Source organism: Chelon labrosus (assembly GCF_963514085.1).
Source record: "Chelon labrosus genome assembly, chromosome: 2".
Taxonomy (NCBI): Eukaryota; Metazoa; Chordata; class Actinopteri; order Mugiliformes; family Mugilidae; genus Chelon; species Chelon labrosus.
The window spans coordinates 14,264,186-14,290,774 of record NC_140338.1 but is presented as its reverse complement, the minus strand read 5'-3'; the positions used below and the strand labels follow the sequence as shown (position 1 = coordinate 14,290,774).

Genomic DNA, 26,589 nt, shown 5'->3' with positions numbered 1-26,589 from the left:
AACATAACCACAAACTCTTCAGTGTTTGAACATACAGTTGTTGTGAGCCTTTGATACAAGTGTAAGAACAGATTTAGACGCAAAAAGACATGAATTTGACTCCTGATATGTTTATACATGTAATGAAAATGTAAATCTTATATGTTAGTCATGTTAACATCGGACTCAGTGCACACTCTTGGACCTAAGTATTTCTACAATATCTTAGCATTTGTTGGACTATTTTACTGGCTGTATTGCTAATAAAATCCAACTGGTAGATTGAAGCATTTCTAATATTTTTTTTCTTTTCAGTTAAAAAGAAAAGGCAGCTTGTCGATGACTGAGAAGGGAATCTATTTTAAGAAGTTAAAAGGTAGAGTTTCTGACCATGCTACTTGCAGAGGTGACAATTCCACGTTTCAACGGGTGGTGGCGGTAATGTGCAGTAGGAGGAAGTGGTGTGCCCATGAGAAGAAGACTGACAGGGGGAAAAAAAAGATCATGAGGACAGCTCATTGGCTCATAATTTCTCAGTATTTCTGAATTTTTCTACAATGTGGCTTTCCGCTCCAAAACCCATCTCCTCCTACTGACAACATAAATCTGTAACACACATTTGTTAAATGGATGGGGATTAAAAGTGCAAATTTTCAACCAATAAAGGATGTGAGGCTGCTTTTCAGCCCTAGTTGTTTATCAGGATTATAAATCAGAATCAGGGTTTGGATTTTTTAATTGTTCTTGCCTGTAAAAAAAAATAAAATAATATAAATAAATAGTAAAATAGGGGTCAACATTCATGGGATTCATAGAAAGTGATTTTTCCACGTCTCTTTTACGAGGTTAAATGTCATCCAATGCTTTTGTTGCAGGTGCAAGTTGGTGAGTGTTACAGAGACAAAGGTGATGACTGTATGAACATACACAGTTAATTCAAGCAGATTATTGCAGTCTGTTATATAAAGCAATGTTGTCTTATGAGGGCTTCTCTTATTCAACAGTGATTTTCCTTGTCATGGCAACAACAGAAACAAATTATGAATCTGAAATGCATCCTTGGATTGTAAAGGGTTTGTATAGATGGTGGATTTTGTTATTAAAAACCTCCTCGGCTCAGATTGAAATCCTGTCGGAGTTGACCCACGACCTTGTTTAATAGAAGAGGTGATGACATAGATTAACACAGTTTGTTGACACAGTGCAAAAAAGCAGATTTTTGTGCAGGCATGTGAAGAGGCTCTAAAACCCTTTAAAGGTTTTCGTAGGCGTGAGGAAGTCTTGATAAACGGCGCTTTACAAAAAATACAAGACGACGACCTGGTTTCTTGTAGACAGACAGAAAAAAACACAAATGATTGACTGTGAAATGTTTGACTCTGGATGAAACTGAATTGTTACTGAGATTAGGAGTGAGAGTCCTGGGTCCCGTCCAGATCAATAGTGGCTGGAATGCGCCTGCGAGAACTTCTGGGCCTCGGAGACGAGCTTCGCCTCCAGACCAAATAAGGACAGGAGCAGCAAGACCCGTCAACCAGAGCAAGAGGAGGCCAACCAGACCCGAGCTGCCTGGGGATGAGAAACACTTGAGTGCGAGCTGGTTTACATCTTCACTCTCTCTGCAACTGTCCTTATAGGTAAGTAATGACTGCCATGCTTTAGCTGTTTGAGATTTCAGAGACAAGATGCTGCGTCTACATACAAAGAGATAAAATGTGACAAGTGAATGTGGTGAGCTTGCACTGGTGGTACAGACTGAGAGTCAGTTCACAAAATCTGACCGATTACCTCACTCATGGGGAGGGGTCTGTCTATTCTCCTCCCCCCTTGAACCCCCACCTCTCCCCCACATGGTTCAAAATCTCCATCACTTTGATATTCCTTTGCAGTTTACTGTCTGTGCTGTTGGGGAGACTAAAGATTAAAGGGTCATGCCAGTTAACGTCGTGTTGCACGGGCCGCCCCCCTGGGGTTTCCGCCTGACAGGAGGAAAGGACTTCAACCAGCCCCTGACCATCTCCAGGGTGAGTAAGTGAGTGATAAGATAACTGTATTAGAAGGATAGAAGCAAAGTAGTTTCAGTTTGCTCATTCAGTTTTCTCTTAACAACCTAATTAAAGATTTGGCAGTACTTCTCCTCTCGTAAAATCTGCCAACTATTCATGTGGTAGCTGTTTTCCCCCTCACTGGTCCGGTCCAGAGGAGACGCTGTCTGCTTTGGTATCAACAATGTGTTTCCAGGAGGGTTCATTCTAGAAACAGTCTGCTGCTCGATGGAGCTTGCACCTGTGCCACAGTAAATGCAAGAGGCTTAGATACAAATAGCAACTTACATTGTACCCTGACATGTGCACATACCCATATGCACGTCTCATTGAGTGGATTTCAGACAGAAGAACGTGGACGCGTACTCTCAACCTGCAGCGCGTGTGGATGATTCCAACTCAAACCTGATGAACTTTGGACAAAGCTGCATAAACCTTGAAACGTTACAGAGCGTTCGCACTGGCAGCAGACCACGCCAAGAAGAATAGATATATCATGGATGAGCACAGTGTTATGTCTACTATAAAAGTGCAGCTGTTCAGTAGATGGTAAACGTTGGCTCAATTTACAGCATCATGCAGCTCATCATCTCAAACTGTCAGCACAAGCAGCGCTGAGAGATGAGGGGTAACATGTGTGGAGGAAAACTTAATTGTTAACTCTTACAGAATAACAACTACGAATAACTAAAAAGGAAAAAGGGAAACTTGGGGAGTTATCTTTGTCTTCATCTGTCATGAAAATGAGAATCTCTGGGAGCAGATGTGCTATTTCCTGTTAATACAAAGTGCAAGCAAACAACTGAAGCACCAAGCATTAAAAAAAATGTCCATGTGATGTTTGTTGAGCTTTTGTTGGTGAGAGGCATCTGTTAAAGTAAACAGAGTAATTATAGAGCTGGGACTAGAGGACAGTTAGCCCAGATTTGGACAAAGATAAGAAGAAGGGGGAATGAACGCACATCAGAGAAGTTTGTCTTCTGAGTTTAACACGTGGTTAATGTTGGAAACCAGAACCATCATCTTTTCCCAAAGCTAACCGAGTAGATTTGTTGACTAAAACTTATCCAGGCTGTAAAAAGCAAGAAAATACAGAGCCAACTGAATCCAAAAATAACATGTCAACATTGATTTTTGGTTTCACTTGGTGGAAAAAACTCCACAACCTCCTCTTTGTTACTTTTTATAATACCATACCTGAAAATCTTGCAGAAAGACTTTAGGAAAGTCAAGATTATCCCATACATGGGGGAAACATACATTAGAAGTGTAATAAATCTTTAGTTGAGCTTTTCCCCCCAATTTTAGACTTTATGCTAAGCTAGGCTAAGCTAAGCTAAGCTAAGCTAAGCGGCTCCTGTATTAGCTTCTTAATGAACAGGCAGACACTTCTCATATATATATATTGTCAATTTCCATGCGGGAACCTCCCAAAGGCATCAATAAAGTTGTCTATCTATCTATCTATCTATCTATCTATCTATACTCATGAAATGATAAAAAGAAATAGGTGGCATCAAGAAAAATTTCAGAACAAAGAAAAGACAAACTAAAACAAAATAAAGCCTACTGCATCTAACATTTAGAAACACCATGAAATGATAACATCACATTGACAGTGGCGTCTCCATCAGAGTTCAGACTAATTTGTGGGCTGAATCCCCTGAGTCGCACAGCGTCAGATGAGAAGAGCCCAGTAATCCCCCCTCTGCTGGTAATACGTGCATCTATATTTAGGGTAAAGACCTCGAGAATTACTGAGTAAAAAGCACGGTTAGGTCACAAAGCGCTGGCTCCACCCAATAACCTGCCACCTGTTGTGTTAATGGACACCACAGACAGTCTGTGATGGACATTCAGAGGCCTTCATGGGCTGAGGCCTTCACTTCACGGTGATGAGAGAAAACTGGGATGGACGAGGCATGGAAGAGGGAGGCAGAGAGGAATCGGGGAGGGGAAGCGATATGTGAGCAGTAATACAAGAGGAAGACGTTAAAGAGGGGTCAGAGAAAAGATGTTATTTCTGAAAAACACTTGTTTATGTGACAAATGAAAAGATTTATCCACGCAGTAAACTCGCATGCTTCACTCAAACACAGCTGAATCCAGCGTCTCCCCTACACTGCCATTTTTGGTCAGGAACATCCTCCTCCGTGTGACCCTCTGGTGTTCCCAGCTGGTCGGGGAAAGTAAACACAAGTGGTTATCATCTTTCTCCTCAGCAGACCAGCAGCCTTAAAGGGGCACTGCAGCAAATTATCAAGCGCTATCTGCATAATGCAGGAGTGTGGTCAAGTTGAAAGAATAACCCCAGTCATGTCAGCAGCTTGGATTAAACTTGAAGGCTGCGCATTAATTCACTTGTTATCAGAAACCTCCGCTACAAACTCGAGGGACAGAGTTTTTCTAGACATGATGATTCAGTTGTTAATGTCTTTCAGCTTTAACGGTGCAGTTAATGAGACTGGACGACCAACAAGTTGTAAACACAACACTAACATGTCCATCACCAGAGGAGGGTAGAGTAGCCTAAAATTGGACTCAAGTAAGAGTAGCATTGCTTCAAGATAATATTACTCAAGTAGAAGTAAAAAAAAAAAATGGTCTTCCAAATAAATTACTCAAGAGTAAAAACGTATTTGGTGAAAATACCAAGTACAAAATAACCATTTGATTTATTGTCTAGAAATTATGTAATCAGGTAGAGAAAAACAAATTTAAAACATTGCTAATTCTTGTATTTCCAAATAATGAAATAAATTAAAAAAACACACAAATGAGTAAAAATAAATAATATCCTTAGAAAAGAACTAATTTCCACATCTCGCTTTTGGCCGCTATGCTTCCTGCCACAGTTTGTTGGTGGTCATGTGACTGCATGGCTACGTCTGATTGGTGAAGCGGAGTCATATGATTATTGTTGCTGCATCTGATTGGCGAAACACAGTCACGTGATAGATGCACTTGCGGCATCAAGTGTAAAGAGTAAGTGGGGGGCTTCTTCACAGTTGAACAGGTAAAAGTTAAAAGTATGGTGCAGTAAAACTAGTCTTTTTTTTTTTTTTTTTTTTTTAAATTAAAAAGTTACTCAAGTAAATGTCACAAAGTAAATGCAACTCGTTACTACCCACCTCTGGTCATCACCTTATAGAGATGTTAAGGCTAATGCGTTAGCAGTGGTCTCCCTGCAAATACAGAGCCACATTAGCATTAGTTGTGTACTTTTTTTGACCAGAAACTTGACTCCATAAGTCAAAAAAAGAACATCATTTCCAGTCTATACTGCTTTGGACTAACATCTAAGTCCAACACAGCTAGTGTCTTCCCTAAGTTCATTGCTAATTTTGTGGAGCGGCGTTGTAAACACTGCAGTGTCACTGCTGTGAAATTAAAGTGTCAAGAGTGAATCACTGTTTAGTCCAAGGTAAGAGATAGGAAATTAAAATTAAAATTTAAACAATATGCAAAAGAGGCTAAAATTCAGCTTTAGAGGAACTGGAGAGTACAATTATTTTCTGTGGGATTGTCACTGAGACTGACCTCTTTACTTCACACTGTAATTTGATCTGTTGCTAATCTAAAAATATTGATGAGTTGTAGCTGGAGTACTCCTTCAGTGAGGAGGGTTTCACATCAGCAAACATCTTGGACATAGCCGGGTTTATTTCAGTAACACACTTCTTGGATATAGCGTATTACTTTAACTGGATCCTCCTTTGTTAATTCCGCACGTTTAATTTTTGATGAAGACAGAAGACACAGGCAAGGAAGGAGGACAGAAAGGAAATAATATTTAAAATATATATATATATATATATATATATGCCATAGCGAGTGGGAAAGGCAAAAGAACGAGCAAACAGAGGGAAGCCGGCCAGAAAGAAATAAAGCGAAGATGGAAAGATGGTTGTAATTTAAACAAAGACAAATGTTTGACACGACAGCTGAGCTGCCTGGAAACAGAAGAATCCAATAAAGAGCATAGTTGTGCTCAGAATCAGCTCATAGGCATCAGAGCAGTAAGACATACAGTCTGACAGCAGCTCTCCAACAAATGCTCCACTGTAAATTACAGCTCCCTCTTTGGCAGCATGAGACATCCCCTCAGAACTTTCATCCACCGTTATTTATAGGCAGATGACCTCATTCAGGTTTCGGTGTAATATCTCAGTGTAGCTTAGTTTGCCGTGTCCAGTAACGCAATCTGACTGAGCATAGGTCACGCCCCGGGTCGTGCAAGTGGGAATGTTCGGTTCAGTTTGAAGCCGCCTCCAGAGACATTCTCTGTGACCCTGATGGCTTTCTGACAGTTCTTATTCATCTTGGTCACTCCTTGGCAAAACAGAATACATATTCCATCTGGATGCTGTCACTTCGCGCGTGTTTACTTTATCTCCATGACAAGAGACGTAAAGTTTACGCGCATGCATACCAGCCAGGGCAGTGCATTTCTGTGATGTTAAGCCTCCTGCCGTGTCTCGGAAAGTAGCCACTATTTTGCAACGTTCTGAAGAAATTGTCGATTCCTGAATGGCTTAAATTACTTTTGTTATGAGTTTGACTAAACAGTTGGACGTCTCGGTGGAGTCTGTGTTTTGTGTTTTGCGGGCGTATTTGAGCCAGGTGAGACTACGAGAGAGAAACATCGCATAAAGCAGCAGGGGTAAGTGAAACAAGGGGCCCAGCCGCTGAGTGCTGTATTAAGAGATGAAGTGCCAGTGATGGAGAACAGACCTCTGAAAAGACCTGCACCATCTGCACATACTGGACTGCGTGAACAGGCTTCAGAGAGGGATGGAAATATAATGATGTTCATATTCAAAGTCATTGCTCTGGCATTCATTTTAATGCAAACTAGTATGTTATTAAATCATGTTAGCATAGTACTGAAACTTTTAAAACACTATAAAACAACAGGAGGCAGAACTTAACATAGAATCTTGAATTTGTTTCAGATCAACCCACTTTGATCAGTGTAACCAGCTGTCCTCTCACATGTTCCCATTTTGCCTTAAATAAACCACAGTCTGAATAGTTATAACAAAGGATTTTGAAACACCAATCACTTCTTTGATTGAATATATACAGGATTTCATGCATGTACTGTATATATGAATGCATGTACACTGATCAGGCAGGCATAACATTATGACCACTGACAGGTGAAGTAAATAACATTCAATGTTCTGCTGGGAAACTTTTGGACCTGGCATTCATGTGGATGTTTCTTAGACATGTACCACCCACCTTGACCACACCAGGTACCCTCACCCCATAGCAATGACACTCTTGATGGCAGCAGCCATCCCCAGCAGGATGCATCCTCAACTCACTCAAAAAACATTAAAAAAAAAAAAAAGTCAAAAAACATGAAAAAGGTGTTGACCTGGCCTCCAAATTCACTAGATCCCAAACTGATCAAGTATCTGCGGGATGCACTGGAACAAGCCTGATCCACAGAGGCCCCTGCCATCAACCCATAGGACCCAAAGACCCCCACTAACAACATCCTGTTGCCAATCGCCCTTTGGACACCCCCAGAAGGCCTATGTCCATTCTCTGATGAGTCACAACTGCTTCAGTAAAAAAAACAAAGGAGGATCCAGTTAAAGTAATACGCTATCCAAGAAGCATGTTATTAAAATAAACTTGGCCAGTCCAAGATGTCTGCTGATGTGAAACCCTTGGCAATGGATCAAATTAGTAAAGTAAAGAGGTCCGTCTCAGTGACAAACCTACACAATATTAGGACGGTGGTCATAATGTTAAGCCTGATTGGTGTACATGTAGATTATCTCTGCATATACTAATTTACACACCAGGTTGTATGCAGACACAGCTTTCTCTGTCTGTTATAAGTGCTAGCTGTAAATCAACTCGTAGGAAATTTAGTTGTGAAACAAAGTCAAAGTAAACACTCTTACTTCCCACTAGGGTGTTGTAATCTCTTCCGCACTTGGAAATCAGGTCCCAATCTTCTCGTGACCCCCCAAGTCATCGTAACTGTCAGTTTTGTTTGTGGTCCTGGCTCAGAATAGATTATAATTATTAAATTATTTAACCAAACAAACTGTGAAGTAATCAAATGGGGAATTAAATGTAAACTAAAGCTGTTTGTTTCCTTCTAGTTTGTTAAAAGGTACTGTAAACCAAAAGTCCTCCAATCTAAGAAGGATGGCAAATTAGCTAAAGAGCAATATTTCTTACAAATGTGTTTAAATACCTTAAGCCTTTGTAATAGATTTTCATGGTACATCCATCCATGTATTATCTATTGCCCCTTGTCCTATAGAGTCGCTGAGGGGGCTGGAGCCTATCCCAGCCATCACTGGGTAGAGGTGGAGTACACTCTGGACAAGTCTGTCACAGGGTATTTTTATGATCCATGGTGTGAATTCCCTGAAACTCTACTACAGGGATTCTGAAAGATATTCCCTCATCCCCTGACTTGATAGGTACAGTCATGGAAGTTGTTGATTTTTTCTTATCTTAGCAAGCAAACGGGTCCTTTTTGAAGCCAAAAAAAAATAATAATAATAACAAACTGTGCTTGAAAGCAGACAGTCTCCAGTCTCTGCAGAGAGCAACTGAAAATGTTGGTGTCAAAGTGTATGTGTCTACAGCATGGACAGTATAAAGATGGAACAGCTCCTCAAAAGTGAAGCCAAAGCAAGTAGAGCTCCCCCTGGTGTCTAGTTGCAGTATAGGTCATAAGCTCCACCTCCTCCATGTTAGTGGATGGGACTTGAACCAAACTAAAACACTAAAATACACAACAAATTATTATTACCAAACATCAAGGATGGTTTCTGTCATTTTATGTAGTTAATATAATCTTGTCTATGCTCTACAGTCAGAAGGAAATTTCACAAAGAAATTGCTCAAAGAGAAGAATTAAAGGCTTTGAATCCCACTGGAAAGCTGTGGGAGGATTTGAAACGTGCACGGAAAACCTTATTCACCTTGGATCTGAAGGGAATTGGCATGGAAGAGTGGTCAAAAAATTCATCAAGTCGATGTCAGAGATGAGTGGAAAACCGTGCAAAACACCTACAAGAAACTATTTCTGCTAAAAAGATAAACACCACTTTCTGAGGCCAAAGACGTGGTTACTTTTTCCACACAAAGATATTACTTCTCTTGATATTTCTTTGCTAAAGCACAATCTACCTTCTGGTGCTGTTCAAGTATATTGTCTTTTTCTGTATAGACTTTTTAACAAAGGATCAAATATTTGCTTGTCAGGATATGTAAACATTATACTTTATGTTATCTTTCTATTCAGATCACTCCCGGCAGTAAGGCGTCCGTGGCCAACTTGTGTGCAGGTGACATCATCCTGGCCATCGAGGGAGTCCCGGCCATAGACCTGATGCACTGTGAAGCCCAGAACAAGATAAAGGAATCCCACCACCAGCTCTGTCTCACCGTTGAAAGGTTTTAAACAGCTGCTGATTCAGTTAGAGGTCAAATTTAAAGCGTACTTTTGCCCTGTTCGAGTACATATCTAATCCGCTCTCAATACTACAGACAGGCCAATGTAGACATAATGTAGACATAAGAAAAAATATACGAGAGTCATATGGCATTCCATGCAAGTAGAAGTTTAAACCACCGTTTTGATGTTTTATGGGTTGGGATTATAGACTCTCATACATGCACAGGCCCAGTTCTTCAGTCATGTCGAGGTCACCTTCTGACCAGGCTCTGTCTTTGATTCCCAGGAATGATGTAACACTGTGGTCCCCACGCGTTGTGGATGAGGGTAGAGCTCACCCATATAAACTAAACCTGGAAGCTGAGAAGCAGGTTCGTGGAGACTGCATTCATAATGATTGCCGTCTTGTTTCGCACCTCATTCCTTCCTCCTTCTCCCTGCAGGAATATAAACCAATTGGCACTGGTCACAACCGAAAAGCCCAGCCTTTTGTTGCGGCGGCAAACATCGATGACAGGCGCCAGGTGGTCAGTACGGCCTACAACACTCCTATAGGCCTCTACTCCTCGGGCAATATCCAGGATGCCATGGAGGGCCAGATCCGAGGCCTGGCTCCCCACAGGCCTGAGGGGTGATCACTGTAGCTAATCATAGAAACTAACCGCTAGCAGCATGGCTCTCCATCAAGTGTGTGTGCTGGTCAGTTGCATGGACTGTAAATAAAGATGGATGACGGAACCGCTCCTCAAAAGTGAAGCCAAAGCAAGTAGAGCTCCCCCTGGTGATTGGCTGCAGTATAGGTCATAAGCTCCACCCCCTCCATGTTAGTGGATGGGACTTGGGCCAAATTAAAAAAATACACATCAAATCTTTTTTTTTTTTTTTCTTTTTTGTTCAAGAGTGTTTTAGTTATTAATTAGTTATTTGACACTATTGAAACGGGATTGACCTTACGATGACTACCGCTTACCATTGCCAAAAACTCTGTGAAGCAGTCCTGTAGGACGGTGAGAGTAGGAAAAAAAATAAATAAATAAGTACGGTGTTTATAACTAGTGGAGATGGAGCAGAGCGCAGTATTGTTTATTAATAAAATTAAAACGTGAGTGACTTTCTGGTGGATGTGTGGGTGGATCATTGATAACACAGCCCCACATGGCTCCACTCTACGACAGTATAGAGTAGACTCTGGCTCCACACTCACAAGATGGCGCTGCCCATATCCCCAGGGAAGTAGCGTCAGTTTGGCCAAATGGGGATGCACTGTCCATATTTATATACAGTCTATGGTCAGTGGAGACAGTTCAGGTTGGTAACAACTGTCTCTAATGTCTTACAATTCAGTATCTAGTTGTTTTTATTACACTTACAGTACTGTATATATGTATGCATTTACACCGATCAGGCATAACATTAAAACCACTGACAGGAGAAGTAAATAACATTGAACCATTTGTGACAATTCAGTGTTCTGCTGGGAAACATTCGTGTCATTCGGCATTCGTGTCCATGATGATCCACAGAGGCCCCTCCCCTCAACCCATAGGCCCCAAAGGCCCCCACTAACAACGGATGAGTCAGAACTGTTTTGGAGGCACAAGGGAGACCTACACAAGGTGGTCATAATGTTAGGCCTGATCAGTGTACACTGTAGTCAGCCTGATCTTTACATGTCTCATCTCCCATATAACCCTACCAGTCATGTAATCATCTGGTTTGCGTTAGGCTATGTGATAAACTGTATGTCACTTTATGAATACATCACCATAGCTGACAGGCTGAACTGCAACCTCTGAAGAAGATGTACTGTAAATCACATTGAGCCTAAAGGACTCACTCTGCGTTGGCTTTACACTAACCTACATGAGCACCGCAATGCATTTACAACCACTGCTTCTTCTCATTCCACATTCCACATGTAACCCTAAGGCTGGTTGTTCTCACCTCAACCGCCGCTCACCAGCGTCCGTTGACATGCAGTATGTTGTATTTGTCAGAATCATGAGACGTCCTATAGACTGGACAATTGCTGCATGGCAGTTAGAAGAACATGCAGTTGTGTGTTTGGATTCACTGTGTGTCTGAATATTTGTGTGTGTCTGAACGCAATGCCCAGTCCTAGGACCTTGACCAGCATCGAGGAATCTGACGTGTACCAGATGTTACAGAAGGATCAGGAGCATCAGCAGGAGCCTCGGCAGTCTGGCTCCTTCAGAGCCCTCCAGGAATTCATTGACAGCGACGGTGAGCTCCGAGTTATTTCATGTGGGCCAGATTAGTGAGTGCAGTTTTCGGTCTAATAAAGAAATACTTAAAGCTGCAGTGTAGAACGTGCTCCCCCTTCTGGCAGTGAGAGCAATTACACAAAAACTGTCAACACTTGCATATAACATACCATATGCTTACAGTCTACAGTCCCTAAGTTCCTTCGCTTCTTTTAGCGTTCTTCAACGAGTGAAAGCTATACCAATAGTCATCTGTGTTCGTCCTCACCGCAAACCTTCTTTTTTTAGGCTCTGAACACAGATTTTTTTTTTTCTTTAATCTGAAGCATCAGTCACTTTTTTTTGAGCACTTCTTCAGTTTTATTTCACACTTTCTAACCACCAGAGATGATGACTTCATACAACCATAGTTGCATCCGTAACTCTCATTTCTCTGGCATAGATGCTGCCATATTCACAGCTGCTCCACACCACACACTACCGTGCATCTCAATTATGTTACCTACGCAATGACTGCATCCATCCTCTATATATGTGTGTAGTAGTTGGATGCCAGCACTATGGAGCGTGAATGTGCAAGATAAGCAAAGGGAAGGTTAAACGTTCAGTGCGGTCCGTCTGTGCTGCACCTTTCCTCAACGCAAGTTTGTTTGCCAGTGGCTTAAATGTAGGAAATGTCCACTTGCATGTAACATTGTACTTGTTTTTCAGGCTCTTAATAACAATTGTGTCAGACTCCTGAATGCTTGTCCAGGAGGAAATGAGGGTTGAACCACCTAAATTTTGATTGCACGGTTATAGTTTTCATTTGATGCCTTAACTTTGGTATACATAATTATTTAAGGAGATTATGGTATGGTCTGTATTCCACGGCGACAAAAAAAAAAAAATAGTGCACATTTTAGATTACTGTTAATGTTTTGACATGTCTGATATGATGCACGTTTGAGTGCGTCATTCAGACACTAATGTGTTTCCCTTGTTATTTCTGAGTACTCTCACACTAAAGCTGCATAATACGGCAACACAAAAGCACTTCTCCGTGCGTTTCCTTCTGTAATAGAGCAGCAGAAACATGGCCTGACAGCACCTGAAGTTATGAAGTACACTTAAAACCAAAGACAGAGTGTCATTCACGATTTATGAGGACACGTCGCTGCTCTTCAAGTGTTCCTATCGCATATTCCTCGAGTGTTTTGCTTTCAAGTATGTTTTCCAATCACACAGAGCTGGGTGTGTGTGGTTTTTTGAGTGGTGTCTTTCTCCTGTGAGCAGGCACTCGTCCCATTGTGACTCGCACAGTAAAAGCCCCGACAACCAAACCAGCTCCGCCTACAGGAAACCTGCAGAAACTGCCTGTTTGCGACAAGTGTGGGAACGGGATTGTGTGAGTAAAAATAGATAAAATCATCCGCGACTCACATTAGGACCCTCAATACGGGCAAAAAACAGTCTGCCGTGATTACATACTTCATTTGATTACGATGCACACTTCATCAAGTAGGCTCTCTTGATGAGGTTCCGCATAAAATTTCAGTATAGCTTTTACTTTTCCTAAACAACAGTGTCTCCAAGTGGTTAAGACACGAAAGAAGTCATGCACACAAAATGCTTGGTGTTCAAGAACTGCTAGACAGCCGTTGCTGTCTAGAAGCCGCCAAGGTTTTACTTCAGCAAGCTGATGACCGGGTAACTTGATGTAGGAAATGGCATAATGCAGAGGCAATTCTAGAGTCTAGTGGGGCCCTAGGCAATAATTTCCAGCTAACAGTTAACTAACTTTATAGAAAAAAGTGCTTATGACATATAGTGTCGATTAGATTAAGTGTTATGTTCCTCGTTCACTTAATTCTCTTTGCTCTAGGTTTGAACCCACCGACCAACTGGGGCCCCTCTGTGTGGAGTTTGCATGTTCTCCCTGTGGCCGCCTGGGTTTCTCCTGCTTCCTCCCACAGTCCAAACACATGCTCGCTAGGTTAATCGGTGATTCTAAATTGCCCGCAGGTGTCAGTGTGAGCTTGAATGATCGTTAGTCTGTTTGCGTTGGCCCTGTGGTGACCTGTCCTGCCCGCCTGTCGCCCATTGACAGCTGGGATGGGCTCTCTCACGACCCTTTCGAGAACAAGCGGTTACAAAAAATGATTGACTGAACAATTATTAATGTCTTATCTACTGGTTTATTTGTGTTCTTTCAGCCTCCTGTCTGAGATAACTAGTTGATTGGCAGCAGCGTCTCGGCTCCTGCTGACAGTTCACTCTTTATACTTGGTCACGGGCAATAAAGCTGGACACACCGCTCTGCTAGCTGAGTTAAAAGTCAAAGAAAGAAACGAACCAAATACTGAGATGCTAGTGGAAGTGATTTTATTCAAATGTCTCTCCCGCAAAGCTATGATGAGACTGTCAGACTGGTTATCAGCTTCTGTTAACTTCTTTCTTTTCTCCTCTTCCTTTCTTCATTTTTTACATCTTGAATTGGGTGCCATCAGGTGGCGGCCCCTTGGGGAGGTCTCCTACTTTCTTTGAAAACTTAGCACATTGCCACTACAGGAGTTTGTCAGCCCTCGGAGGCCCCCTGGCCCCCCTGAGCAGTTGCCCACCTTGCTTGACAAGCCTTGACAAGCTGCACCTCTGGCATAATGAGGTCATTTGAGACATCGACATTTTCCTCAGACATATTATGAAATTATGAATTAAATTATGACTTAACATCCAGTTCGACACACTCATGCTACTTTCAGTTTAGGCCGAGTTTACAGATTTTACGAGAAAAGTCCACATGAACCGCTCCCTCTTGGATCTTGGAGATTAGTTTTCAGTTGTGATGTGTATGCTGAACTACATTGTGTTTTCTTCATACATTTCTAATATGTCTGAGGAAAATGCTGATATTCCCAAAAGCCTCTACATTACGACTTTTCATTTCCTCCATTGAGTTACCTAGTCTTTCTTCTAGAGGCAGACACTTGCCTATAGCAGAGGTGTTCTCATGACTAAAAGCTCATTTAGAGTACTGCGGGACAAGATAATCTAGTAATCCGTAATCTACATACGTAGCCTACTTGTGCGCTCGTCAGCCTGGCTCGCTCTGCAAAAACGCCACCCAAACGCTTGCCTTTTTCGCCAGTCGGGTTAATTTTTGTTTCTACTTCCTGCTTCACTTTCAACAATGGCGACTTGGAACTTTCTTGAAAATTTGAAGTGTTTGTATCTCCGAACCTCCTCAGTTAACCTTTCCTTCCAAAAAATGCGGAGATGGAGAAGCAGCCGGAAATACTAAAGCGGAAACACGCCACTACCAAGCGGACTCTTGTGATCTGCGTCGCCGCGGCGCGTAGTTACATTTCTGGGGAGGTTCAGCTATAGCATAAGGGTCTGCGTAGGGTCTGGGCTGTTGCCGTAGCTACGCCGTCACATTTATGCAGAAGCCTAAACTGCCCATTACAGCTGATGTTTACCACTTGAACACCAAGCATTTTTATGCGCTCTTCTGAAGAGCTTGAGAATAATCAACATTACTAAACATCTGAAGGCAGTACATTTTATTCTTTATCTAAATATTGTGAGAAGGGTAGTAAAATTAGAAAAAGTAGCGTTCTTGTGTCTGTCCATCCTGCTCATTTGCACATTTAAGAGCATCTAGAGCACCGCAAACACCAAAGGTTAAGCCTATAAGCAATTTACATAAACAACGTTCTACAATGACTTTGCGTCTCTTTCCATACAAACACTCTCCTTTGCTCTTGACTTGTTTTGTTGCTGCAGTGGGACGGTGGTGAAAGCTCGGGACAAGTATCGTCACCCTGGTTGCTTTGTGTGCTCTGACTGTGACGTCAACCTGAAACAGAAGGGCTACTTCTTTGTGGAGGGTCAGCTGTACTGTGAGATTCACGCTCGTGCCAGAATGAGACCGCCGGAGGGCCACGACCTCATCACAACATTTCCCGCGTAGATTCCCCCCCTCTCGACGAGCACAGGCGCAAACACTTTGGCGAGCCCCTCTTGTGTCCTACATCTGTGTTTTACGTGTCCCTCTGCACTTTGATTCTGTCTGTGTGCAATAGTGTTTCAGTAAGAGTACACCCTGAACTTAGCAGTATGATGTTTCAACCTGTAAATCACATTTGGTATGTGATAATAAAAGAGCTTGGTTTTTAAGGAGCCCAGTGGAGACGACAAAACACCCTGACACTTCTTTAATAAAGGCCTCTGTTCATAACTAAAGATGCACATGTATGTAGGGTCTTAATTATTAACAGACAATACTGAAAAGCCTATATACACTGATCAGCCACAACATTATGACAGGAGAAGTGAATAACATTGACAATACAATGTTCTGCTGGAAATCATTTGGAACTTGCATTCATGTGGATATTACTTAGACATGTACCACCCACCTAGACCAGACCAGGCACCCCCACCCCATAGAAATGACACTCTTTGATGGCAGCAGGATGCAGCCTGAAACAGACACACACACAAAAAGTTCAGGAACAACTAAAAAGAAAAACACCTGAAAACTTCCCTAGATCCCAAACTGATCAAGTATCTGTGGAATGAGCCACAGAGACCCCTCCCCTCAACCCATAGGACCCAAAGGCCCCCAACAACAACAATCTATTGCCAGACACCACAGGACACCCTCAGAAGGCCCATGTCCATTCTCTGATGAGTCACAACTGTTTTGGAGGCAGAAAGGAGACCTACACAATATAAGGACATAATGTTGTGGCTAATCCGTGTATAAAAAGAAGCAGACACATCAGGTACAGCATTAGCATGCTAATAACCAAAAGAAGAAAACACTTAAAAAGAAACAACTGAGTACTGTTTCATTTCTAATCTATCCCAGACAGATTTCACTGGCTGTGGTTGATTTCATCTGATTGTGATTGTGACTGTGATTGTGATTGCGTACAGACTTTGGAAGTGGTTTCCTGAAGCCAGACTCACTAATGCCTTTCCCAGCTTGACTCCACCCATCTTCAAGCTGAACAGAAGTTTAATCAGTGCAGGAACTGAAAGCACCTTGGTGAGTGCGCAAGGCTTTAAACGTTTCACCAGAGACTGAACATGCTTCTAACGACAACAGGATCACTGCAGGTAGTTGAAGCTCGGCTGTCAGGAATTTAACCGAGAAAGAAAAGGCATTGTAGTGTGTTTGGCAGGCTGGTGTTTACAATCTTTACTTTTTAAGGAACTGCTGAATCTGTAGTGACACAAGATAGGGCAAAAAAAAGTCATGATTGACATGGCGTATAAGACGTGGTTTGCCCTGTCAACATTCATTCCCAAGTAAGTCAGATTGAAACTGTAGTAAATTTCCTATTTCTCTATGATGTAGTCATGCCATATAAACATGAAGTTAAACATTATATAAGCGCCAGTAACAGTGATGAAATTAGATAATGTACTCGTATATCTTCAGTAGTAGAATCAGTAACAGGCTGAATGACTGCGCATAGTACTTTGAGCCAATCTCTCCTGTTATGGTATGAGTCTGTTGAGACAGTGGGGGGAGCTGCAGTATCATTCTTTAGTCCTCTGACCATCACAATACGGAGGCTCTGAGTCTGGTCTTATAGTACCTCAAAGCTTGTACCAAGTATACTGCATGAATGCACTCACTTGTCAGTTCATTAGGCACGGTGGCGAGATGCCAAATGGCCATTATATGGAGCAATATCTTTTAATGACACTTTTACAGAAAACTGTTTCAGTCAACATTTCTTGACAGTCTCAAAAAACAGTATTTCTTTTCTAACATCGATTCTTAAAACCTGAGTACTCTTGTGAAATTGAATGCTTTTTAATGTAAAAGTCCTGCATTAAATCTTAGCACAATGGAATCTCAATATCAGTGTGTGATTGACGAAAAACAAGAGACTATTGGTTTTTGTGATTCATGTTGTTGGAGAAATTTATCCCCGTTTCTTTGTTACTGCAAGAACTGAGAACAATCATAGCTGTCAGACCTCTGGGTACTTTATTAGTGTTTATTAGTGTTTAGTTCTCCATACATACAATAAAGCAAGCGTAAATTGGTTACACACACAGAAAAAAAAGGACCTGTTTTATCCTCGTGTAACAAACCCCCAGGGTCAAAGAAGGTGAAACCAACGCTGAAGTCCTGCTAACTGCACTTCCATGAAATGGCCACATGGTCCAAAGGTGAGTAAGTCCCCATAGACCTCCATGTTTACACACAATAACTATGAATGAATGAACCAAAAGAAACGTCCAGATTTTATGAAACTGACTTATGATGTTGATGTACTGCTGTCAATAAATGGAACTCGTGGTTACAACCAGCGAAATTGAGCCCACAACATGCTTGGCGTTCAAACCTGGCCTCCAAATTCACTAGATCCCAAACTGATATGTGGGATGCACTGAAACAAACCTGGGCCCATATTCCTAGGAGTGATTCCAGAATATTCTCAGAGCAAAGAATGGACAGGAACTCTTATCATAGTGAGGAGTTGTGGTTGACCCCGTTGCTAGGTGTGAGTCATCATTTCAAAAGGTGTGATTGGTTGATCCTAAAAGCTAGATAAAAAATACACTTTTGGGCATAATGATAATGGGCATGGAATGGACCGTCAAATCAACAGACTTAATCATATTAATATATATTTTACATGAAATGAAAGTCTCTGTTAAACAAATCCATTAATGAAGGTAAAATGGCTCAGCTTTCATCAATTTCTGTGATTGCTAACCGGCCTATAAGAAGCAGAGTTGGTTGGTGTTCACATCTTCCACAAACCGAACAGCAATGGAGGAGAAAAGAAGTAGGAAAGCCAACTGGACAGAGGAACAGTGTTTGCTTCTGAATAAAAGTGTTTTGAGAGGTAGATTTGGCCCCAATGCCATGCTACAAGCCAAGTAGCAGGCATGGGAAAATATAGCACAAGAGATAAATGCCTCCTTTCCGCCATTTTCTCCTCTGTTTAAGAAACTCCCACGCCTCTTAAAAGTCCTCCTCCCGGCTCTTAACAGATCTTAAGATTTGGCCACTAGGAGCCACTCTTTAAGAATCGCTCTCTAAAAATCTTTAGGAACACGGGCCCTGAGCCACAGAGGCCTGTTAGCTGCTAGGCTAACAGTTAGCAAGCAAACGACTGGGTAACTTGGTAAATATTTAGTAAATATAAAGGAATAATGAATATATTAGGCCTTTGGGAATACCAGTAAGAAAAAAAAACTGTGCACAACTTCCAAAGTCCAATTTGTTGACTTACCACTGACTTCCATAACTCCTGGAAATGTCAGCAAACGTGTCACAACTTGCGGCCTTATCAAAAATTCCCAGTAACAAGGTGATAAATGCCACAAGGGAGGGAAAGGACTCTTCATGTGAACACAACAGACGCAAGCTCAGTTGAAGCCAGCATACGTTTGGCAGGGCTACGTTGCTATGCCAACAGCCAGCTTTTGTGTCGCCGCCGGAATTTCCGTCATAAATGTAAACAAATGAAAAACCTTGAAGGTATACAGAGGTGCTTGGCCAAAAAGTGCCTTTAGTACAATGACAAAATTGAAACTTGGGTACTTTTATGTACTTCTAGTTAAAAAAAATAAAAAATGAAAAAAAAAAGTCATGGTTGTGTGGGCTTGCCATTTTAACAACAATAGTAAGAATATCTGTGTAGACTCTACACAGATATGTTATTTGTATGAGTCCCAAAAATCAGTCCAGTTTCAAAAGGAAATGATCTGTTTGCCCAATTGTCTAAAAATCAAAATGATGAAAATTCAAGGATGTCTTTTTCATTTAAAATGTTTTAATACGTGAGGTACTATACACTTTAGTATTAATATTGTTAATCTTTTCACTTTAGTGCATCCTTATACACCGACCAGGCATAACATTACGACCGCCTGCCTAGTATTGTGCAGGTCTCTGTTAGAATGGCCTGATAGCGTTTGGATCAAAACAGGAAGCTTGAGGCTCAAATGAGGTGCAGACCCACCAAGTGTTTATTTCACCAATATAAATCATGACAACAAAAAAGACTTACAAGACAAAACAAAATCATCCACTTTGGCACTGAGGTCTGGGTCGCAGCCCAGCCAATCAATCACTGTCTGTGTGCACGGCTCCCTTTTATAGGCTGTTACTAATTACATCTTAAACCCTACCACTGAACAGGTGAGCTCCCTCCCCAGATCCACCATACAATATCCTGTTAAATAATATAAATAAACATATTCATATACTCTAAATACCACTACTTTTAGCAACCTCATTTAAAAAAAACTTACATAGCTTACATTCAGTCATAGCAATTATTTACCAACTGCAAACATTTGCTATCCCCCTCTTCTAATGGTCTCTCTCGGGACCTTTAAGAACCTCCAGTGGACTCTTTTAGGCTGAACACCTGAGGAAACAGCAAAGGTAATAAACATTATTCTACATAAGACTTTCAAATATACAGACCGGTTGCACCTCTAAAACACTACACAATCTTTACAACCAATGTGTTTCTCTTCACAGGACAGGGCCTCATCAGTAGCAGCTGAGAGGCCCCACCAAGAGAAACAGACAATAAAATACATTCAATATTTCAGCTTTCTGTGGCTGTGAGTTATTTATTTCATCTTATATTGTTGAATTGTCTGGCAACACAATGTTGTTAGTGGGGGCCTTTGGGTCCTATGGGTTCCAGTGACCAGTTTGGGATCTAGTGAATTTGGAGGTCATTCATGTTTTTTTGAGTCGTTCCTAAACCATTTTTGTGTGTGTGTCACGCTGCATCCTGCTGGGGGTGTCAGTGCTATGGGGTGGGGGATTCTGGTCTGGTCTAGGTGGGTGGTACATGTCTAAGTAACATCCACACGAATGCCAGGTCCAAAAGTTTCCCAAGCAGAACATTGAATTGTCACAAGATGGTCAATGTTGTTGTTCTGTCAGTGGGTTTAATGTTGTGGCTGATTGGTGTAAACATTATATATAATAACAATATCTGGGTTAAACAAAGTGCAAAAGTTAAAGAACCCAGAAAGTCATCATTAGTCCGTAAGTCTGTTCTTTATCCTTGGCTGATGAATACCCTGTCATGCTGGTCCACTACAGGCCCCACTTACTTATTTCACAATAGAAATACAATTACTTGATAGAATCCATACTCCGCAGACAAAATGGATGGAAAACCAACAGATGGACAAGGGGAGAGACTTGAGTGCTTCCTTATAAGAAAGCCAAAAGACAGAACCATCAGCATCAAGAGCAAATGTAATTAGTTTTAAGGCTATTGTTCATTTCACTCGATTAGCAAATGTCCTCATCCCAGCGGGACGCTTAGTGACAGCCGCAGCTGCTCAAAAACGTCAGACAGTTAAAAAAAAAAAAAAAAACACTTATTGATTTAAACCTGGACACTCCTGGAATAGCTCACTGGAAGTGTAAAAGCCCACTGTACCTAATGTCCCGGTCCCTCGACTCCTCACGTACGCATAAAGTAAATCAGTGAGGACATGGTCAACAGGAAGGGCTCTTCGAGACCTGAGCACCGGTGTAATCACTGTAAAAAGCAAATGGTGGTGATCACAATGGTCTCTGCAATGAAAGACGAGCCAAGGAGAGGGGTTAACTCTTTTCCTCTGCCTAATAAGAAAGCCTGTTTTGCTCTCCCGCTGAACACAAAATGCAAACATCCGTATCCCTCTGGAACTACAGACCCCACAACAAAGACCCCAGTAAATGTTTAGGCTAAAACAGGATAGTGGCATTTACTTCACTGTACACATCACAAATTCATTTGTATTTGATATTTACTTCCATTTGTCATGTTAGAGTGCAAAGAAATGGTATTTTTTTCATGTCCGTATAGGAGACATAATTAATGCTCATTGTGTGTCCATTTTGTAAGTTAACACTAAACCAAGTGATTTGCTGCAACGCAGCTCTTCCATATATGTCTCAGTCGTCACAAGAGCTATAGTAAACAAGACGTTTGTGAAGATAATCCAACATACAGCAGAACAGTCCATGCCAAACAGCTCGGGAAATGTTTCTTCAGGGGCCAGCGTTCGTCGGCTGCAAACAAAGATGAACCTAGGAGCTTGTTAAACAAATCTGCAAGTCGTTATGTACAGGGGTGGATTCCAGTCTTTACTCACAAATGTTATCCAGTTGACTCAGTGAAAGAAGTGGACGTAGCCACCATGACGCCACCTGTTCATTTGTGGACTATTGTCTTAAAGCCTTGTGTTCGTCAAGGAGGCAGAAGTTAAAGTATTTGGACGAGAGGGTGGAGCTGACTGAGAACCCAAGGACAAGATATTGCATAGCCATGGGGTGGAGACACTGGCAGTACTAGCTTCTGGGGTGGCCCATGCAAAGACGTACATGTTGCCTGCAACATGACACCTGTGGCGCAATCAGGCTTCCAATTGGTTTTCCAGTCCTATCCAGTGGATACTTCAATAACAGCGTAGCTATGACCGGCTTATTGTCTATTTTGCTATATTTAAAACATTATCGTGCTGTATTGGAGGAGTCTCGACACGAGAGACTGAGACAATAACTAATTCGGAAAATATTTATGGAGTTTTAGGCCACACATCAAGCGAGAAGAGGGATCATTTTCTTAAAGACTTCTATACGCTCAAATTTCTTTGTGTGACCCAGTGGAGTCACCTCCTGCTGGTCATTGATAATGATAATAATGCAGGTTTAACACACTTCTGCTTTGCATTTAACCTTCAGACCCAAACTACAGGCTACATCCACTTCTTTTATACAGTCTATGAAATGCATTTCAGAAGCAGCAAGCAATCATTGCACCTACCTTTCATTCATTTGACATTTTGCTCGGCGTATAATGATTCACGCTTTTGTTAGCCTTAAACACTTAATGCGACATCAATGCACCAAATATCTATTCATGTGACGCACACTAGTCAGAAATCACCTAATGCAGCTGAGTGTGGCTTTATTTTTAAGTCCTTTAAAAGCACCAAGCAATAATCGGACTGTTTGATCACGCTATTAGCATTAGCAACAAGCTAGCAACACCATACAACATCACTAACAAACTGCCCACAAGCCAAAATGTACACGTATTGAAATGAAGGCGTTTGGACACAATGTGATGTTCTCTTTATAAGGTTATACATGATGTGGACCCTGATACACATCTATTTGATTAACTATTACTTAAACTAAGGTCTCTGCAACTTCTAACAAATGCAGTTCATCTGTGTCTCGAGAATACTGCAAAAGAATTAATCTGGAGAAAGCGTTTAAATATAAATATGAGCTGATTATTTGTCTGAAAGAACCATTTGTTCCATCAGTGATCCTCGGCCACTCATGACCCTGTCGCTGGTTTACTGGCTGAACTTTTCAGGACCTCCTCTAGTGGATACTAACCGCTGCATTCTGGGAACAACCCAGAGACTCTGACCCAGTCCAGCCACCACAATTCAGACCTTAAGGAAGTCACTCAGATCTTCATGCTTGCCTATTTGTCAAGCTTCCAATGCATCACCTTCAAGAACTGACTGTTCGCTTATAACCAAATATATCCCACCACTTTGGTGTGGCTCAGGTGGTAGAGTAGGCTTGGCAGTTAGCTCCCGAGCTTTTTCTCATGTCAAAGTGCCCTTGGGCGAGACAGGAAAGTGCCCTGCACCGGAGCTCTACGGCCACTGATGTGAGTATGAAACATTTATAAAGAGGTTTGTGATGCTATGGTTAGAAGAGCGCCATGTAAGTGTAGACTATTCACTATTTGACTTTGTATCACTAGAATTTGTTTTAAAATATTTTACCTGTCAGATGTTTTAATATAATATTGTGGGTGATATGTGGTGTAATTCAAAGCATTTAATTGTTAAGCTACTGGGAAAGCATGTTTCTTTTCCTGCAAAGAAACTCAGAGGGAATCGGAAAATGAGGAATTTTAAATTTCATCTTAAAGGAGAGCGCTCTGTGTTTGTAGTGAGAGCAAACGGGGCTTTTAGCTTTTCCCAAGTATCGTGCTGTTTAATTCAACGTGATGCAAACATTTTCCTATGATTCATTAATTATATCATGTTGACACATTCACATTTCTCCTCGACCCGACTCAGTCCTTAAAATAATCATCACTGTCACGATTAACTTAGCTCCATTGGCTGAGTCACCTGTGCCCCAATTTGTGATTCCTGACAAATTACATCCATGATGAGAGACACTCACGATAGTTTTACGTGTAATTTCATCTAACCCATGACTCATTTATACCACTGCTGACTTTGAAAGGTCAAAAAACACAAAACAAAGAATAAATGCATACACTTATATCATGCACGTTTTATCAGCTGACTATCAGTCAACTGTCTCGTTAGACATGTGTTGATCTGTAATCAGTACAAACCCTGTCTTCCGTGTTTTGTGTCTCTCTGTCTTTGGAGCATCTTGACGTCGAAGTGAAGGGCCGGTAACACTTAAACACAGACAAAAAGGCTGTCCTGTAATTGTTGTTCATCCACCCGTACAGGATGGGATTGACGAATGTCGAGCACATCGCCACAATGTGGAACACCGTGAAGAGCAGCTTGAAGTCCTTCATGGACAGCACGGTGCTGTCGATGTCAGCGGCCAGCTGGAACGCGTGGAAAGGCAACCAGCTGACTGCGAAGACCACCACCATGGTCAGCAGCATCTTGGTGGTCTTCTTCCTGCGCTGCTGGCGGTCGTTTCGACCAAAAGTCGTGTGATTCTTCAGTTTATTCCAGATGCGGATGTAAGCGACAGAGCTGATTGCCAAAGGTAAACCGTATTGAACCAGGAGCATTGATATACTGTAGATGCTTCCGTTCATGCTGCTCTCTGGCCATTTCTCTGTACACACCTGCATAGACTTATTAGGCGAAAGATCGAACGTCCCGTACTCCCTGAAAATGGCGAGCGGACAGGCCAGCAAGGCGCTGACGGCCCACGTGATGATGATGACCACAGCACACATGTCTTTGGACATCCTGGTCTCCATGTGATAGACGATGCTCCTGTGTCGGTCCAGAGCGATGATATTCAAGGTGATGGTGGACACGTGCACGGCCATGCCTTGAGCACAGGGCAGCATGAAGCATAACACCTGACCAAACATCCACTCGTCGTAGAGGGTGTAGACGAGGGTGAAGGGCAAACACAGCGTGTTCACCAGCAAGTCAGCGACAGCTAAGTTTACGATGAAGAAATTAGTCACCGTTCGTAGCGTTTTAAACTTGTAGACAGCGTATATCACCAGGGAGTTTCCAGTGACTCCAAGTAAGATGATAGTGCTGTAAGCCAGGATGAGAATAACCTGAACTCCAACTAGCTTTGTGCTGTCGTTCAGCTTCAGAAAGTTTTCATTGTTTGGTGAGCAACAGTTGTTGGATATAAGTTGGGAATCATCTTGAGTGGCGTTGAAGATCTGATCTGCCATGTCCATGGCTATCCCATAAGTGAATCTGTGGAATAAAATTGGAGGTTAATTTAGGCAGTGGATAAAAATTCAGATTGCAAACTGGCCGCTGCATGTAGAATGGCATCAAGAAAAAGTCTTTTTAAAGTTATTTCTTTATCTCCAGTCCAGAGAAAACTGTCATGAACGCAGGAGCACCTCAACTGAATGTCTTCAGCTTTGGACCCAACCATCAACTGATTCAAGTTAAGAGGTCAAAGGTCAACGACGCTGTCAGGTAACACATACACGTTTTTGATGAGGACTCATACCCATATGAAACAATTCTCATCTTTTTCACTTTCTATCCCTGGATTACAACCACCATAGAAGGCACCTTATCCGTTTTTCTCTGAGTCACTGCATAGAATTATTTCTTGGTCTTCACTACAGATCTTATTTGAGTCTGGGCGGACAGGTCTGTGCTGCAGTTTGACTATAGTTGCAAGAGGCATGAATATCAGTCCAGAGCAAGAACGACTATGATTTATCAGTTAAAATCACACGTGTAAGTTCGGTAATACGTGATGGTTGTATTGAAACATGTTCCAGCCCTTTTAACATCAGAACAATTCACCTCAAATCATGTTCTGAGCCTTGATAGCTCGCATAGTTGAGCGGGCACCCAGTAACCCGAGGCGACAGCCCTGTCTGCAGTGCCACAGTGCGCACCCTTTGCTGCATATCGTCTCCTCTATCTCTCTCTCACCCCTTTACTTTCAGTCTCTGCACCGGCATTTATCCAATAATAAAAAAATATACATGTAGTATTTTTAATGCATACGTTTGTGCTGTCACTTAAACTCCACTGTACATCTAAATAACTTTTAAAAAAAAAAAAATCAATCTTCCATCTCATAGAACAAATGGGCGGATTTCTGTTAAAATCGTGCAAGAAATTCACTCTGAACACGAGAGCCGCCACAAATTGCTGCTTGAATTCTAAAGGCTGCAGTGGTCTGCGATGATTTATGGACATTTGAAAACATTAACATTGCTGATATCTGCTAACAGAGCAAACCAGACTCTCTTTGATTGTCGCGTCAGAGCGACTGGCTCTGTGCTCACCTGCTTGACTTTGAAAATCTTTAATTTCTCGTGAACAAACCGTTGTTGTATGAGCCTGTACGCCAGCTATCAGTCCATACCTGCCTAATTTTCTCCGCATTGAAAGTGTCCACTCTACGGGGAGAGTGTGGCAGTTAAATCGCAGCAGTTACTGACTCTATCTGTGGTAATCAGTACTTGAAAAAACGTCTCATTTATTTAGATGAAAATCAACTCACCTCTAACCGCAGAATTATAGTTTTAGGATCTTCCCAGTAAAGTTTTTGATGTGGTTCTTCCCGTCCTTGTCATATCTAATACACTAAACTAAACAAACAAAAAAAGCCACTTAAAAAGCTTCTTCCATTGATCGGCAAAGTGCGCGCAACAGCAATACGCACAGCATTTGC

At 41.8% G+C, this 26,589-nt stretch overlaps 2 protein-coding genes and 1 long non-coding RNA gene across 3 annotated transcripts; 2 read left to right on the top strand and 1 right to left on the bottom strand.

The window, feature by feature from the left end:
• Positions 1-1,471: 1,471 nt before the first annotated feature.
• On the top strand, positions 1,472-15,865 carry LOC311505526 (PDZ and LIM domain protein 3-like). Its single transcript, XM_084569140.1, has 8 exons — positions 1,472-1,616; positions 1,869-2,003; positions 9,310-9,461; positions 9,749-9,833; positions 9,906-10,093; positions 11,579-11,706; positions 12,963-13,074; positions 15,453-15,865. Exons 2-8 carry the CDS (start codon positions 1,911-1,913, stop codon positions 15,637-15,639), a joined length of 945 nt encoding a protein of 314 aa, XP_084425266.1. The 5' UTR covers positions 1,472-1,616; positions 1,869-1,910; the 3' UTR covers positions 15,640-15,865.
• Positions 15,866-16,413: 548 nt separating this feature from the next.
• On the top strand, positions 16,414-20,284 carry LOC311505575. The gene is made up of 4 exons (XR_014699660.1): positions 16,414-16,985; positions 17,790-17,861; positions 20,047-20,094; positions 20,194-20,284. It is a non-coding gene; the product is annotated as an uncharacterized lncRNA (long non-coding RNA).
• A 3,744-nt stretch (positions 20,285-24,028) lies between these two features.
• Positions 24,029-26,047, bottom strand: npy2r (neuropeptide Y receptor Y2; the record flags this gene model as incomplete). The annotated part of the gene is made up of 1 exon (XM_084569129.1): positions 24,029-26,047. The coding sequence occupies exon 1, from the start codon at positions 25,118-25,120 to the stop codon at positions 24,029-24,031; it is 1,092 nt and encodes a 363-aa protein (XP_084425255.1). The 5' UTR covers positions 25,121-26,047.
• Between the last annotated feature and the right edge of the window lie 542 nt (positions 26,048-26,589).

Bases quoted from the DNA above. Each gene is read 5' to 3' on its own strand.
- LOC311505526 (XM_084569140.1), top strand. From the start codon at position 1,911: ATGCCAGTTAACGTCGTGTTGCACGGGCCGCCCCCCTGGGGTTTCCGC. The intron at 10,094-11,578 runs GTGATCACTGTA...CGCAATGCCCAG, and splicing joins GCTCCCCACAGGCCTGAGGG to TCCTAGGACCTTGACCAGCA. The intron at 13,075-15,452 runs GTGAGTAAAAAT...TTGTTGCTGCAG, and splicing joins AAGTGTGGGAACGGGATTGT to TGGGACGGTGGTGAAAGCTC.